General features: G+C 67.1%; 7 protein-coding genes across 7 annotated transcripts; 4 read left to right on the top strand and 3 right to left on the bottom strand.

Moving 5' to 3' along the window:
- The first annotated feature begins 134 nt into the window (after window positions 1-134).
- On the top strand, window positions 135-1,691 carry MICPUN_89940 (presenilin ER Ca2+ leak channel family). Its single transcript, XM_002499684.1, has 3 exons — window positions 135-381; window positions 480-1,035; window positions 1,237-1,691. The coding sequence occupies exons 1-3, from the start codon at window positions 178-180 to the stop codon at window positions 1,653-1,655; spliced, it is 1,179 nt and encodes a 392-aa protein (XP_002499730.1). The 5' UTR covers window positions 135-177; the 3' UTR covers window positions 1,656-1,691.
- A 74-nt stretch (window positions 1,692-1,765) lies between these two features.
- MICPUN_55855 (predicted protein) lies at window positions 1,766-4,489 on the top strand (the record flags this gene model as incomplete). The annotated part of the gene is made up of 1 exon (XM_002499685.1): window positions 1,766-4,489. The coding sequence occupies one exon, from the start codon at window positions 1,766-1,768 to the stop codon at window positions 4,487-4,489; it is 2,724 nt and encodes a 907-aa protein (XP_002499731.1).
- Window positions 4,490-4,664: 175 nt separating this feature from the next.
- Window positions 4,665-5,594, bottom strand: MICPUN_55854 (predicted protein; the record flags this gene model as incomplete). Its single annotated transcript, XM_002500168.1, has 1 exon — window positions 4,665-5,594. The coding sequence occupies one exon, from the start codon at window positions 5,592-5,594 to the stop codon at window positions 4,665-4,667; it is 930 nt and encodes a 309-aa protein (XP_002500214.1).
- A 180-nt stretch (window positions 5,595-5,774) lies between these two features.
- MICPUN_53981 (predicted protein) lies at window positions 5,775-7,589 on the top strand (the record flags this gene model as incomplete). Its single annotated transcript, XM_002499686.1, has 1 exon — window positions 5,775-7,589. One exon carries the CDS (start codon window positions 5,775-5,777, stop codon window positions 7,587-7,589), a length of 1,815 nt encoding a protein of 604 aa, XP_002499732.1.
- A 1,860-nt stretch (window positions 7,590-9,449) lies between these two features.
- Window positions 9,450-10,876, top strand: MICPUN_107686 (predicted protein). Its single transcript, XM_002499687.1, has 2 exons — window positions 9,450-9,566; window positions 9,656-10,876. The coding sequence occupies exons 1-2, from the start codon at window positions 9,454-9,456 to the stop codon at window positions 10,794-10,796; spliced, it is 1,254 nt and encodes a 417-aa protein (XP_002499733.1). The 5' UTR covers window positions 9,450-9,453; the 3' UTR covers window positions 10,797-10,876.
- A 32-nt stretch (window positions 10,877-10,908) lies between these two features.
- On the bottom strand, window positions 10,909-11,820 carry MICPUN_55850 (predicted protein; the record flags this gene model as incomplete). The annotated part of the gene is made up of 1 exon (XM_002500169.1): window positions 10,909-11,820. The coding sequence occupies one exon, from the start codon at window positions 11,818-11,820 to the stop codon at window positions 10,909-10,911; it is 912 nt and encodes a 303-aa protein (XP_002500215.1).
- A 45-nt stretch (window positions 11,821-11,865) lies between these two features.
- MICPUN_107685 (predicted protein) lies at window positions 11,866-13,239 on the bottom strand. Its single transcript, XM_002500170.1, has 2 exons — window positions 13,138-13,239; window positions 11,866-13,006 (listed from the first exon to the last, which is right to left on the bottom strand). Exons 1-2 carry the CDS (start codon window positions 13,235-13,237, stop codon window positions 11,925-11,927), a joined length of 1,182 nt encoding a protein of 393 aa, XP_002500216.1. The 5' UTR covers window positions 13,238-13,239; the 3' UTR covers window positions 11,866-11,924.
- Between the last annotated feature and the right edge of the window lie 136 nt (window positions 13,240-13,375).

Here is a 13,375-nt window from a genome sequence, read left to right on the forward strand (position 1 = left end):
CCCTCGCGCTTTTTGCCAACTGTCCCGAGTTGTCTCCCGCGGCTTTTCCGCAGCCTCACAAATCTGGTGCGGGCGGTTCAAACGCAGGTCGAGACCTGCGGGACGCCCTCGACGCTTTGCCCGGGTTGGGTTCTCTCCGGCGGGGACGAGAGGCGGCACGGAGGCGCATAGGGCGCCATGGGTCCACCCATGTTTGCTCCCAGTAGGAGGCCGGGCGCCCCCCCTGAACTGCTGGACACCGGCGAGGAGATCATCGCCATCGTCACGCCCGTGTCCATTTGCATGCTCATCGTGGTGTTTTTGGTCCTGATGCTCAGAGTGGACAACCCGAACACGATGCAGATGCAGGGAGGCATAGCCATGGCCGCGTATCAGGAGGAGGTGCGACGATGCAACGAAGATGCCCCCCCCCCCACGTGCACCAAGTTGGGCACCCCTCCTTACCTAAAAAACTGACGTCCTCCCCCGTCCTCGCGCAGGAGTCTGACTCGAACAGCGACAAGCTGGCGGGCGCCATTGAGAATTCCCTCGTGTTCGTCGCCTTCATCACCGCCGCCACTTTCCTGATATTCTTCCTGTTCAAGTACAACTACACGAGGTGCCTGTGGGCGTACATGGGATTCAGCGGCTTGCTGATATTCGGCGTGCTCGGGGCTGCCATCGGTTACGAGCTCATCCAGACGCTCATGATACCCCTGGACATCCTCACGTACTCCCTCTGCGTGTACAACGTCAGCATCGTCGGTGTGCTCGCGGTGTTCTTCTGGCCCTCCCCGCTCGCGATGCGTCAGGGGTACCTCATCGCCATCGCGGCCATCGTCGCGTTTTATTTCACCAGGATCCCCGAGTGGACCACGTGGACTCTGTTGATCGCGATGGCCGTTTACGACCTGTACGCGGTGCTCACGCCGGGCGGGCCCCTGCGCGTGATCGTCGAGCTCGCGGAGGAACGGAACGAGGAGATCCCCGCGCTGGTGTACGAGGCGAGGCCGATACGGAGGCCGGTGCGGGTGAACAGGGGCGGCGCGGGTGGCGGCGGGGGCGGGGTGATTGAGGCTTTGATGTCGTCGTCGACGACGTCTCTCGGATCCCGGGGCGCGGGCGAGGGGGGCGGGGTGTTCCTCGGCGAGGCGAGGTTCCGGGGCAGGGGGGGAAGCGGCGGCGGGGGCGGGCTCGGCGTGACGAGCGAGATCCAGGAGGTTGGCGATGCCGGGGACGGGGACGGGGAAGGCGACGGGGGGGACGATTCCGAGTCGGCTCCGCTGGTTTCCCGCGGGTACGGCGCGTCGGGGGATCTGCTCGGGAGTAACGCTCTGATTGATCCGGAGAGTAACGCTCCGGAGTACGTGGACCCGGTGCTGGGCGGGAAGCTGTTCGCGCTCCCGGACTCCATCAAGCTCGGGCTCGGGGACTTCATCTTCTACTCGGTGCTCGTGGCGAGGGCGGCGTTGTACGACACATTCGTCGCCACGTCGTGTTTCCTCGCCGTGCTCCAGGGTTTAGTGGGCACGCTGTTCCTGCTGGGAGTGTACGAGCGGGCGCTGCCGGCGCTGCCGATATCGATCGCGTTCGGTGTCTTGGCGTACTTCGGGTCGAGGTACGCGCTCGAGCCGGTCGCCATGGAGTTCGCCAGCCAACTCGTCTTCCCGATGTGATGAGTAGCAATCGTTTTTAGCAGTCCAGAAAAAATCCTTCACGCGGCCTGTTATGACTCAGCAACGCAAATTGTGCGTCGGTCGGCACGAGGGACCCCTCGGCCGTCGCGATGAGTTACCCGCTCCACCACCTGGAGGACACCCCGAACTGGGAGGTTGGCCTTCGGGTGCACGAGGCCGAGAACCGGTGGCTCATCCGGGAGTTCGACGCCGTGCTGCGCGCGTACGGCCACTACGCCAGGTCGCTCTCCCCGACGGGACCCTTCGCGGGGGGCGCGTTCGGCGGGGACGGCGCCGGGGTGGTCGACGGCATCGGCGGCATGCTCGGCGGGGTGCTCGCGGGTATGGAGAGCCTGGCCACCGGCGTCGCCGCCGAGGACTCCGAGGACTCCGACGAGCCGCGCGCGCCGCGCGGGTTCAACCAGCCCTCCGAGGCTGCGTTCGCAGCCGCGCTGGAGCGCGTGGGCACGGTCGCCGCCTCCGAGGACGACGAGATGGCCGCGCCCATGGCCGCGGCCGTCGGAGCGCCGTTACTGGGCCCCATAGCCGACGCCCTGCGCGCGGTGGGCACCTGCCGCGAGTCCCTCGGCAGGCGGGTACGGGACGTTTCCCTCAACCCCCTGCGCCAGTTCATCGACGAGGATCTCCGAGAGGTGTCCCAACTCCGCGACCACTACGACCACAAGAAGGCGGCGTGCGAGCGCGCGAGGGAGCACTACCTCTCGCGAACCACCGAGTTGGCGCGGGGTAAGGCCCAAGACGAGCTCACCGCCGCCAAGGAGAACCTGGAGGCGGCGAGGGCGCGGCTGGCGCTCGCGGCGTGTAACGTGGAGGGCCGGCGGCGGTACGTGCTCCTGGAGTCGGCGCGGGAGACGATGCAGGCGCTTCACAGGTTCTTCGCGGACGCCGCACTGGTGACGGCGTCGCTGGAGGGTAACCTTCGGGAGATCGAGGAGTACGCCATGGCGTCGAGGGCGCAGGCGGAGATGCGAATGCTGCAGGCGAGCCGGAGGATGGAGGCGACGTTCGGCGTCACCGACCGGGCTGAGGCGTCCGCGTCACCAAGCGGTGACTCACCGGGCGGTGACTCACCGGGCGGTGACTCACCGGGCGCCGACGACGACGAGATGGAGGTGTCGTCGTCGTCGAGTTCGCACCAGTTTTCGCGAAAGATCGCGGACGGATGGGAGAAGGACGCCCCGAAGGGCGCGTGGGGTCCCCGCGCGTGGAAACCCAAAAACGAGCGAGAGGTGGCGTCCAGCGCGGGTGTCTCGCCCTCTCCCTCTGCGCAGAACCTGCGAGCGGGGATGAGCCAGGGCCGATCCGCGGACGTCGTGATTCGTAAGTCTCTGCTCGAGGGCGCGACGGACGGCGGGCGGCTCGGTTCTCGCGCGATCCGGCGCGGGTTCCTGATGCAGAGAAACGCCAATCACAGGTTCAGCGGTTGGACGCGGCGTTACTTTGTGCTCGACAGCCTCGGGCAACTCGTGGCGCACACGCCCATCGAACCGAGGTGGAAACGGCCGGGCGGTAAGAAGAACGAGTCGGGCGCCGATGAGGGCGGCGACGACGGAGCTGGCGAGGGCGGTCACCACGGGTTGGTGGGCACCGCGGTGAAGGGAATCGCCGGGGGCATCGGAGCAGTGTGGCACGCGGTGAGACAAAACGCCGCGCCCGAGCCCGAGACGTCCAACGCCCAATCTCCCGCCGAGGCCGTCGTCAACCTACGCCTGTCCTGCGTGAAACCCGGCGCGGACGAGGGCGATAAGAGCGTCGCGGGACGTCCGCACTGTTTCAGGATCATATCCCCGTCGCACACGCTGTTGATGCAGGCCGAGTCGGAGGAGGAGATGAACGCGTGGCTAAGGGACTTGCAGGGGGTCATAGCGGAGCTCATATCCATGAACACACCGGGCGACACGCCGCAGAACACGCCCGGCGGCAGACGAGGCGGCGACGCGGATAACGGCGAGCCCGGGACCTCAGCCGGGTCCTCATCCGCGACGGGGATCGACGCGAGGACGGAGCTGGCGTCGGTGGCTGGCAACGATCGATGCGCGGATTGCGGCGAGCCGCACCCGGATTGGGCGTCGCTCAACCTCTGCGTCGTGATATGCCAGAGGTGCGCGGGGATACACCGGCACCTCGGCGCGCACGTCTCCAAGGTCAGATCGTTGGCGTTGGACAGGGACGCGTGGACGTCGCCCGTGCTGGAGCTGTTCAAATCCGTCGGCAACGACGTGGCAAACGGGGTGTACGAAGCCGCGAGGAGGCGCGTGTCGAAGAAGAAGACGACGGAGAAGAAGAAGGACGGGGATGAGGACGAGGAGGATGACGACGACGACGCCTGGCTCGAGTCGGGCTCCGAGTCTGGGGATGTGACGTCGTCGTTTCCACCGCCCGTCGCCGCGGGGTGCGACGCCGTCGAGGACGCGCTCGACGCCATCAGGGCCAAGTACGTCGATCGCGCACACGTCGACCGCGAGGAGCCTTTACACGAGCCCGGGTGCATGGCCACCTCCGCGGGGGCGCTCGACGTTCCCGCGGTGCTCCGCGGCCTGGCGTGCGTCGGGCCCGGTGCCAACGCGGAGAAGGGCGAGGCGCTGGTCGCGGCGGCGCGACGGGGCGAGGCGGGGGCGGCGGTGGTCGGGTTGTTGCTCGCCAACGGCGCGAGAGTGGACGGCGGGGGCGAGGGCGTCGCGGAGGGCGAGGTGCTCCCGGTGGTGCTCGCCGCGCTCAAGGCGGGGTGTGACATCGAGGGGCCGGTCATGGGTCTGCTGAGGAACGCCGCGGGGGTGCAAGGGACGCTGTTCAACGTCCCGCCCTCCTGGTAACTTTTAAAAGGTATTAGTTCGACACGCGGGGGTACATCGCGGTTGACACCGTCGGGGAGAAGTTCGACAGCGAGGAGGAACGGAGACGGCGAGAGGAGGAGTTCCTGGCGAGGTACCGCGGGAAGTGAGGGACGGCGCTGGCGAGCTGGAGGATGGGCATTCATCAAGACTCTCATTAATTCGCGGCGCGACACTCCTTGCACGTAGAGCGGCGACGACCGTGCTCGCAGATTTGAGACCCACCGCACTCCTTGCATCTGTCGCGCCGACGACCGTGCTCGCAGATTTGAGACCCACCGCACTCCTTGCACCGAGAGCGCTGACGACCGTGCTCGCAGATGGAGCCCCCACCGCACTGCTTGCACCTAGAGCGTTCACGACCGTGCTCGCAGATTCCTGACCCGCCGCAATCCTTACACCTAGAGCGCCGACGACCGTGCTCGCAGATTTGAGACCCACCGCACTCCTTGCACCGAGAGCGCTGACGACCGTGCTCGCAGATGGAGCCCCCACCGCACTGCTTGCACCTAGAGCGTTCACGACCGTGCTCGCAGATTCCTGACCCGCCGCAATCCTTACACCTAGAGCGCCGACGACCGTGCTCGCAGATTTGAGACCCACCGCACTCCTTGCACTCAGAGCGCCGACGACCGTGCTCGCAGATGGAGCCCCCACCGCACTCCTTGCACTCAGAGCGCTGACGGCCGTGCTGGCAGATTGATGACCCGCCGCACTCCTTGCAGTAAGAGCGTACACGACTGTGCACGCAGATTGATGCACCACCGCACTCCTTGCATCTGTCGCGCCGACGACCGTGCTCGCAGATGGAGCCCCCACCGCACGCTTTGCACAGTGAGCGGCGACGACCGTGCTCGCAGATTTGAGACCCACCGCACTCCTTGCACACACTGCGCTTCTTCCCGTGGGGACAAGCGCTGCACACCTTGCAGTTCGACCGGTACTTCACCCCGTGCTCGCATGGCCCCTTCGTGGGAGGTGCCCTCTTCCGCTTCGTCCCCTTGCTCGACGCGTCCTCCGTCACCCCAACCTGGACGTCCACATCCAGGAGCACCCTGCCCACGTTCGGCCTCCAAATCGCTGGCATCCACCCCCGCGCCCCGTCCAAGTGCCCCGCCGGTCGACGCCCGTTTGGAAACAAAGAGGCAGTATTTCCTCTCAACAGCAGAAACTGAAGCGCGCCATGCAGCTCGCTCTTGATGTTATCCGGAGCCGCAGCCGCGGCTGCCCGTCACTCGCACGGCGCGAGAGGCGCGGGTGATCCGAGATGCGCGGCTCCACGCGCGCCGCGAGTACGCCCGTGATGGCGCGCGCCCCGCTCGTCGCGTCGCGTCGCCGCGCGTCGACCTTCGCGAGCGCATCGCGTCGCGGGTGCCGAGTCACACCATCCGCGAACGCCACGTCGCTCGGGTTGGACCTCGAAGCTCCGGGGTGGAGCGGCGGGTACGGCACCGGCGGGAAGGTCTGGAGCTCCGCCGCGGTCCTCACGCGGTGGCTCGGCGCCAACGCGCCTGCCTTGGGCCTCGAGGGCGCGTCCGTGCTCGAGCTCGGGAGTGGCACCGGCGCGGTGGGTCTCGCCGCAGCCGCGATGGGCGCGACGCGCGTGGTGCTCACCGACGGCGGTTCCGAATCGCTGCTCAAGCTCGCCAAGGACAACGCCGCGCGCAACCGCGCTCCGGGAGGCGCCATCGACCCGTCTTGCGACATCCGCGTCGCGCGGTACAGGTGGGGCGACGGGAAGTTGCCCGCCGCCGTCGCCGACGCGGCGCCGTTCGACCTCGTCGTCGGTTCGGATTGCACGTACAGCGTAGGCGGTCACGGCCCCTTGTGCGACGTCATCCGCGAGGTGCTCACCGCCGCCGCCGACGACGCCGCCAGGGTGGTGTTGGGACACCAGCACAGGTGCGGCGCGGCGATGCTCGCGGGAAGGGGATCCGCCGGCTGGGGCGTGGACCCGCACCTCGACATGTTCGCGAAGACGGCGGCGGCCAAGGGGCTCGTCGTCGAAGAGGTGCACCGCGAGAGCCTCGCGTGGCACGGGCTCCGCAACGTCAGCATCGTCTCCGTGGAACTCAAGAAACAACTCGCGCCCTCGAAGACGAACGCGACCGGCGACGTCGGTAACGCGGGGACTAACGGCGCCGTCGCCGCCGCCGCGGCGTTAGCGGTGACTCTGTCCTCGCTGGCGCTCCCGGCGGCGGCGAGACAGTACAGCGACTACGACCCCAAGCAGTTTGATGAATTTCTACCCGGGATCAACTCCGTCGAGCTCAGCTTGGCGCAGCCCAACGTGTGCAGCAAAGACGCGTTCAAGGCGATGGACAGGGCGCGGGATATGTACGAGATCGGTCAGCTGGACGAGGCGGAGAAGGCGCTGTCCTCGGTGTTGAACGGAACGTGCGGAGGTCCGAACCCGACGGATGCGGATAAAGTCGCCACGGCTGCGACGTGGAAGCTGCTGGGCGACGTGAGGGTGGACGCGTACAGGTGGAACGACGCCATCGACGCGTACAACTCCTCGCTGAAGGTTTCGCCCGCGGGAACGTCCGCGCCGGGTGCGCTCTTCGGGAGGGCCAACGCCAAAGAGGGTCTTAAAGACTACGCCGGCGCCGTGGAAGATTACGGTAAGTGCCTGGAGCTGAGGCCGAACGGTCCAGACGCGGCGACTCCCAGGTTCGAGAGGGCACAGGCGCTCAAGCAGCTGGGAAGGTGGGAAGAGGCTATCGGCGATTACGACGCCGCCGCGGACGCGTTCACCGCGAACAGGCAGAAACGTGAAGCCAAGATTGCGGAGGCGCAAGCCGCGTTCGCGAAATTCGAGTCTGGCGACGTGCCGAGCGCGACGGCCCGACTGGAGACGCTGGCGCGGCAGCTGTACTCGAGCGACGTCCGAGCGGCGCTCGCGGCGACGTACTGGCGCGCGGGGGACGCGGCGAAAGCCGAGGACACCTGGCTGGATTTATGCCAGATTGAGGACGCACAGTGTGGGAAGTACACGGATAAGGAGTGGCTCACGTCGTACAGGAAGTGGACCCCAGGGCTCGCCGACGCCATGCAGGATTTCCTCAAGCTGAGGTCTTAATCTTAGTCCCTAAAGTCGTATCGATCTACTAGTAGCTATCGCGGTCACTCGTCGTCGTCGTCGTCGTCGTCGTCGTCGTCGTCCTCGCCGGAGAGCTCGAACACCAGCTCGCGGCCCGTGCGCAAGTCGTAAACCTCCAGGCACGCTCGCTCCTCCAACACCGTCCTCACCACGTCCAGGCTCACGTACACCGCCGAAGCCGGCGGCGGAACACCCGCGGCTTTCTTCGCGTCTCTGTTGACCCCGTCACCGCTCAACCCCACACGCTCGTACGCGGAAGATACCGCGGCGGTGAGCGCCGGTCCCGTCAGGTGCGTCGTCTTGAGCCAGCCCACCGGTCCTATCAAGCCGCTCCTCGCGACCTTCGTTTCTTCGGAGCGAAGCCACGCGACGAGCGCTTCAGGCTCGCCCTCCCACGGCTGCACGAACCCGACCCTCGCGCGCCACCCGCCCACGCCGGAGCTGCCCTCGTGCTCTATCTCGGACCACGTCCCGAACACCACCCCGAGCGAAGACCTGGCGTCGGCGTAAGGTCGCATGCACCCGGAAGTTTCCACGTCCGTCGCGGAAAACGCCCTCAGCGCATCCGCCGGAAAGATCACCGCGTCCACCCTCGGCGTCGCCCTGGCCGCCGCGTCCGCGTCGGCGACACGCGTCCGCTCAGCCCTCACGGCGTCCATCTCCTTCAGCGCGTCGAGCGCCACCGCGCAGTCCTCCGCGAACGCCCCCTCGTCGTCCTCCCAGAGCGACCACCCGGATGTGTCCGTCGCGGCCATCGCCTCGCGGAGCTCGGCCATCTCCGCGGCCATCTCCTCGCGACCCTCGCGCTCGTCCGGCTCGGCGTCGGCGGCGGGAGGAGATGGCCGCAGTGAGGAGGCCCACGCCGGGTCGGGGTCGAACCCCGGCGGTGGGGCGTCGCATCCGACGTTGAGAGCCCTGAGCTCGTCGGCGGCGTACCTACGCGGCGCGACCCCCCCTTCGTGAGGAATCGCCAAACGCTCCTCTGGAATCACCAAACGCTCCTCCTCCTCCTCCTCCTCCTCCTCCTCCTCCTCCTTCTTCTCCTTGACGAGCGCGGTTTCGGCCGCGTGCTCGGGTTCCTTCGCGGGCGTCTCCTCGTGGGCGGCGGGCGGCGTTGCCTCGCGCATGGCGAGCTCCCGCAGGCGGCGTTGCACCTCCGCCGCCGCTGCCGCTTTTCTCCTCGCCAGCGCCTCGGCCTCCTCCTCGGATACGACCCTCTTCGTGGGCACGAGGGGAGCGTTGGCACCCATCTCGCGCATCTCATCCACGGTGTACATCGCCGGCCGAGGAGGAGGAGGAGGAGGAGGAGGAGGAGGAGGAGGAGGAGGAGCGGGGGCGCTCACCTCTTCGGTCGTCTCCTCCTCGGCGGTGCCCTCGTCCAGATCCTCCCCATCGGAGTCGGACGGTGGGCGCGCGTCTTCCTGGTCATCCACCGATACCTCGTCGTCCCACACGGGCGCATGCTCTTCGGAAGCTCCGGTGAAGGTCGAGGCGGGCGGATCTTCGCGTCGGGGGCGGCTATGCCTTCGAGCCGGGGGCGGCGAAGGGCGCGGCGGGGACCACGGCGGCTCGGCGCGTTGGTGGCGCCGGGTCTCCTCCCTCGGGGGCCCCTCGCCGAGGCCCCATCGCTCCCACAAACGGAGGAACGGGTAAGGTTGGCCGACGTCCAGGTGGTCGAGCACCAGGTATCGTTCGGCCACCCGCGAAGCCGCCATCTTCGCCGAACCCCGCCCCCGCAGAAGTGGCCCCATCCCGGTTGTCAAAGTCCATGCTGACACTCGGTCTGATTATTTTCTCTCCAGGCTGACATTATCTCGGGCGCGCGCGCCAGGAGCGCTCGGCCATGTTGCCGCTCTTCGACTTCGCCGGCGAGCTCGAGACCGAACCCTTCGTGTTTGAAGATGAGATCAAGAGCAACGAGTCGCTCTCGCTCGAGGCCCTGCGCACCGTCAGCACGTGAGTCCGACCGCGGCGTTGTTGCCCGATGCGTCATCCGAGGTGCCGAACCGACGCTGACTTCGATGCCCTTTCCCCCACCCTCACAGCGCACGACGGGACATGCGCTCCACCAGGGGCGAGATCAGGGATCCCGCCAAGGCTTCCGAGCGAACCCGCGCGTGCGAGGCATACGTCCCGCTCATCGAGAGCCTCTGCTCCAAGAAGGACAACCTGCAGATCTCGAACCGGTCCGGCGGTCTAAAATTTAAGTGGTCCAGCCCGCTGGAGGGCGGCGACGTCATGTACAAGCTCAAGGGGTTGGACCGCGCGCTGGAGCAGGAGCGCGGCATGGCCTGGATGCTTCTCGCCGCTCGCATCAGGGACGAGGCGGCGCTCGCGGTGGACCAGTGCCCGCGAGCGCCCGTCGGACCCGAGAGACACGACGACGACGACGCGGAGGCGACGGGTCGTCGACACGGGGGAGGAGTAGAAACGCCCATCGGGGACAAGGGCGCAAAGCGACAAGGCGGGGAACCGGACACGCACACGCCTCGATCGCCGGGTCCCGTGTTGGGCGACGCCGCCCCGGCGGTGGCCACCACGCTTCGAAGAGCCGCGGGGGTGTACAAGCACGCGTCAACGCAGGTTCTCCCGTCCCTCGTCCCCGAGCTGGACGCGGAGAGGCCGAACGAGCTGCTGCCGTCCATGGCCGAGTGCATGTACTGCGTGTGCCTCGCCGAGGCGCAGGCGGCGACGGCGAGACGCGCGGAGGAGCGGGGCACAAACGGGGATCTCGTCGCCAAGCTCCACCTCGGCGCGCACGACCTGTACAAGCGCGCGGATGCGATCCTCAACGAGAATATCCGAGACTTTAACCGCATAAGCCGCAAGCTGCAGGCGTACATCCTGCTCGGCGCGAGCGTCCACAGGGCGAGGGCGTACAGGTGCGCCGCGGAGGAGGCGTTCGCGGCGAGCGACATCGGGGAGGCGATCGCCTGTTGCGACGCGGCCAACAAACACCTCGCGAGGGGCCGGGACGCGGCGGGCGAATCCGACCGGTGGCAAGCCGCGGCGCTGGAGGAGAGCGAGGCGCTGATGAACCTTCGGAAAAAGTACGTGACGGAGAACGAGGTGGTGTACTTCGAGAGGGTACCGGATAGGCCCGCGAAGAAGCTGCCGGAGGGCAAGGTGATCGTGTCGGAGATTGAGCACGTCCCGGTGGTCGTCGAGGCGCTCGGCGTGGAGTGAGGAGGAAGGAGGATGTCGCGATCGACGCGTTCTGAAGCTACAACTTTTCCTACTATCAGCCAGCGAGCCCACGTCTACCGACTCACCGCTGCGCCACACACTCTAGACTACGCTAATACGCCGTCGCCGCGGCTGGGTCTTTCCACCGCTCGAAACCCCCGAGCCTGAACCGTCCCGCGTACTCGTCCAGCAGCGAGTACGTGCTCCCCGGCGCCGGGTTGTTTGGCACCTGGAACGTGCAAACTAACAGAGTCCGCCTCTTTGCCCCGTCGTTCGCCCCGCCCCTGTGGATGACCCGCGAGTCCATCAGCAGGACGTCGCCGGCGCGCAGCAGCGCCGGGACGGGCGCGGGGAAACCGGCGGCGGTCAGCGCGCGGAGCTTCCCCGCCTCGCCGCCGCCCGGTGAGTCACCGCCCGGTGAGTCACCGCCGCCGCCGCCGCCGTTTGACAACGCTCGGTGAGCTTCGGCGACGTTTGACCGCGCGCAAACCTCCGTCGGTCCCATCTCGGGCGTCACGTCCTGCGTGGCGACGAACGCGGTGATCAATCCGCAGTGCGCGCGCGTTCCCGACGTCTGCGTGTCCGGGTGCAGCGGCTGCGCGGGGGCGCCCGGGTCCGAGACGAGGGCACTCAGCTCGCACATCTCGGCGTCCGCCGTGAGTATGGACGCGATACACGGTCCGCACGCGCGCAACAGCTGGCGCACGCACTCGCCGACCTCTTCGTTCAGCGCGAGCTTGAGGTCGCGACGGTGCACCGGGGCGGTGACGTTGCCGAAGTACCTGGCGGCCGCGTCAACCTGCTCGGGCGTTCTCCCAGCCGCCGAGAACTCGGCCGTGGTACTTTCTTCCCCGAACGCCTCGAGATTAGCCAGACGGAGGCGCTCATCGATGCGAGCCCGCGTCTCCGCGCACGTCGCCAGGGAGACCACACCCCTCACCACCACCGCACCGTGCTTCAGGATAAGCGCGGCGGCGTCCTCCCCTTCCTCAACCTCCGACGCGGAGAGGGACGGCAGCGCCATCGGTTTTGTTTGGTTATTTCGAGAGACGGGTCTGTTGGGTTTCTTCAATAGCTGGTTTCTTCCCGGTATTACAAGGTTACATGTGAGCCCCTCCGCGCGCGCCGCTAACAACACACGTAGTACTTGTTCTCCCAGATGGTCTCCGTCCTGGACCACTCCCTCATCCACTCGAACGATCGCAGCGTGTACCTGGGCGGCGGGGGCGAGCAGCAAAACTCCCTGGCGTCCCGCATCGGCCCGCGCGAAAACGCGTACACGTTGTGGGGCACCCCCGCCAGGTAGCTGATCTTGTCCCTCGAGCTAACCTCCCACGTCGTCTGGTTGGTGACGATGAGGTACACGTGGAAGCCCAGCAGCGAACCGACGAACAGGGCGAAGATGAAGAGCGCGATGGACATGCACACCGGCCCGGCGTTGATCTCGAACAGCTCGTGGAACGTATCCGCGTACTTCCATCCGCTGTTGCTGACGTGAAACGCCCAGACGATGAGCGCGGTTTGCGCGACGAGGTACCACACGAACCGCGCGTGATTCTTCTCCCCGACGCACGTTCCCACCCAGAAGCAGTGGTGATCGAACCGGCGCACGCACCTGCCGCAGTCGTGGCAGTGCTTCGTGCGCAACCCCTGCCACGCCTTGCAGTGTTTGCAGTACTGGCCCACCGGGGGTTCGTCGTTGTCGGCGCCGACGAAACTCGACGAGGTCGCGAGGTCGCTGGAGTTGCTCGCGCCGCCCGGGGCGCCCAACAGCCCCCCGGTTCCCTCGTCCTCGCCGCGAGGGGAGGTCGTTCGGTCGGTGGTTCGGTCGCCGCCGCCGCTCTCGAGGTCCGGGAGCTCGGCGTCGTCGCCCCCCTCGTCGTCCTCCGCGACATCCTCCGCCTCCGCCGCGTGTCTCTCGCGCTCCCTCTTTGCCTTCACGCGTGCCGCGATGCGCTCGCGCCTGATCCTGTCCTGCTCCCTGTAGACGTCCTCCTGGTCCTCCGGGCACCGCTCTTGCTCGCTGACGTACCCGGGGTTGGAGTTGGCGACGCAGAGGAAGGCGTAGAGGTTGAGGAGGCACGCAAAGGCGAATCCGGTCTGGTACCCGGCGCCCCCGTCCGTCATGTCGTTGTCGAACTGAAACAGCAGGACGATGAACAGGACGTGGAAGAACACCCAGAATATCTTGGGTATCCAAGGCGTGGAGCCTGTGCGTGCACGGGTGGGGATGAAGCGGGTCAGTCGGGTGGGCTCCGGTTTGAATATTCCCGGTGGTCGTCGGAACGGGCGGAAAAAGCCGAGGCGCGGGGGCGATCTGTGGGTGGGGTCGCGCGCGTACCGTGCTTGCGACGGACTTCCTCGCGCCACCAGAAGCACCCCGCGGTCTGCGACACGAGCACGGCGGGCTCGCGGGGTCGAAACTTTCTCGGCGGGGGCATGGTCAACGGCGCACGTCGAGAAGTGACGCGACTCTCGACAGCCTGGCCGAGATACGGGCGCGATTTCGGTGTCAACATCGATCTCGCGGATTCTCGCGGGAAAGCTTCTCGCGGGTCCCAATTTTTTTGTGAACAAAG

The sequence above is a fragment of the Micromonas commoda genome, chromosome 2, assembly GCF_000090985.2.
Source record: "Micromonas commoda chromosome 2, complete sequence".
NCBI classification, from domain to species: domain Eukaryota; kingdom Viridiplantae; phylum Chlorophyta; class Mamiellophyceae; order Mamiellales; family Mamiellaceae; genus Micromonas; species Micromonas commoda.

Coding starts and splice junctions, on each gene's coding strand:
- MICPUN_89940 (XM_002499684.1), top strand. CDS start 178: ATGGGTCCACCCATGTTTGCTCCCAGTAGGAGGCCGGGCGCCCCCCCT. Junction 382..479: donor TGGCCGCGTATCAGGAGGAG/GTGCGACGATGC, acceptor GTCCTCGCGCAG/GAGTCTGACTCGAACAGCGA. Junction 1,036..1,236: donor CAGGGGCGGCGCGGGTGGCG/GCGGGGGCGGGG, acceptor GGGAAGGCGACG/GGGGGGACGATTCCGAGTCG.
- MICPUN_107686 (XM_002499687.1), top strand. CDS start 9,454: ATGTTGCCGCTCTTCGACTTCGCCGGCGAGCTCGAGACCGAACCCTTC. Junction 9,567..9,655: donor GCCCTGCGCACCGTCAGCAC/GTGAGTCCGACC, acceptor CCACCCTCACAG/CGCACGACGGGACATGCGCT.
- MICPUN_107685 (XM_002500170.1), bottom strand. CDS start 13,237: ATGCCCCCGCCGAGAAAGTTTCGACCCCGCGAGCCCGCCGTGCTCGTG. Junction 13,007..13,137: donor GGAAGTCCGTCGCAAGCACG/GTACGCGCGCGA, acceptor GTGCACGCACAG/GCTCCACGCCTTGGATACCC.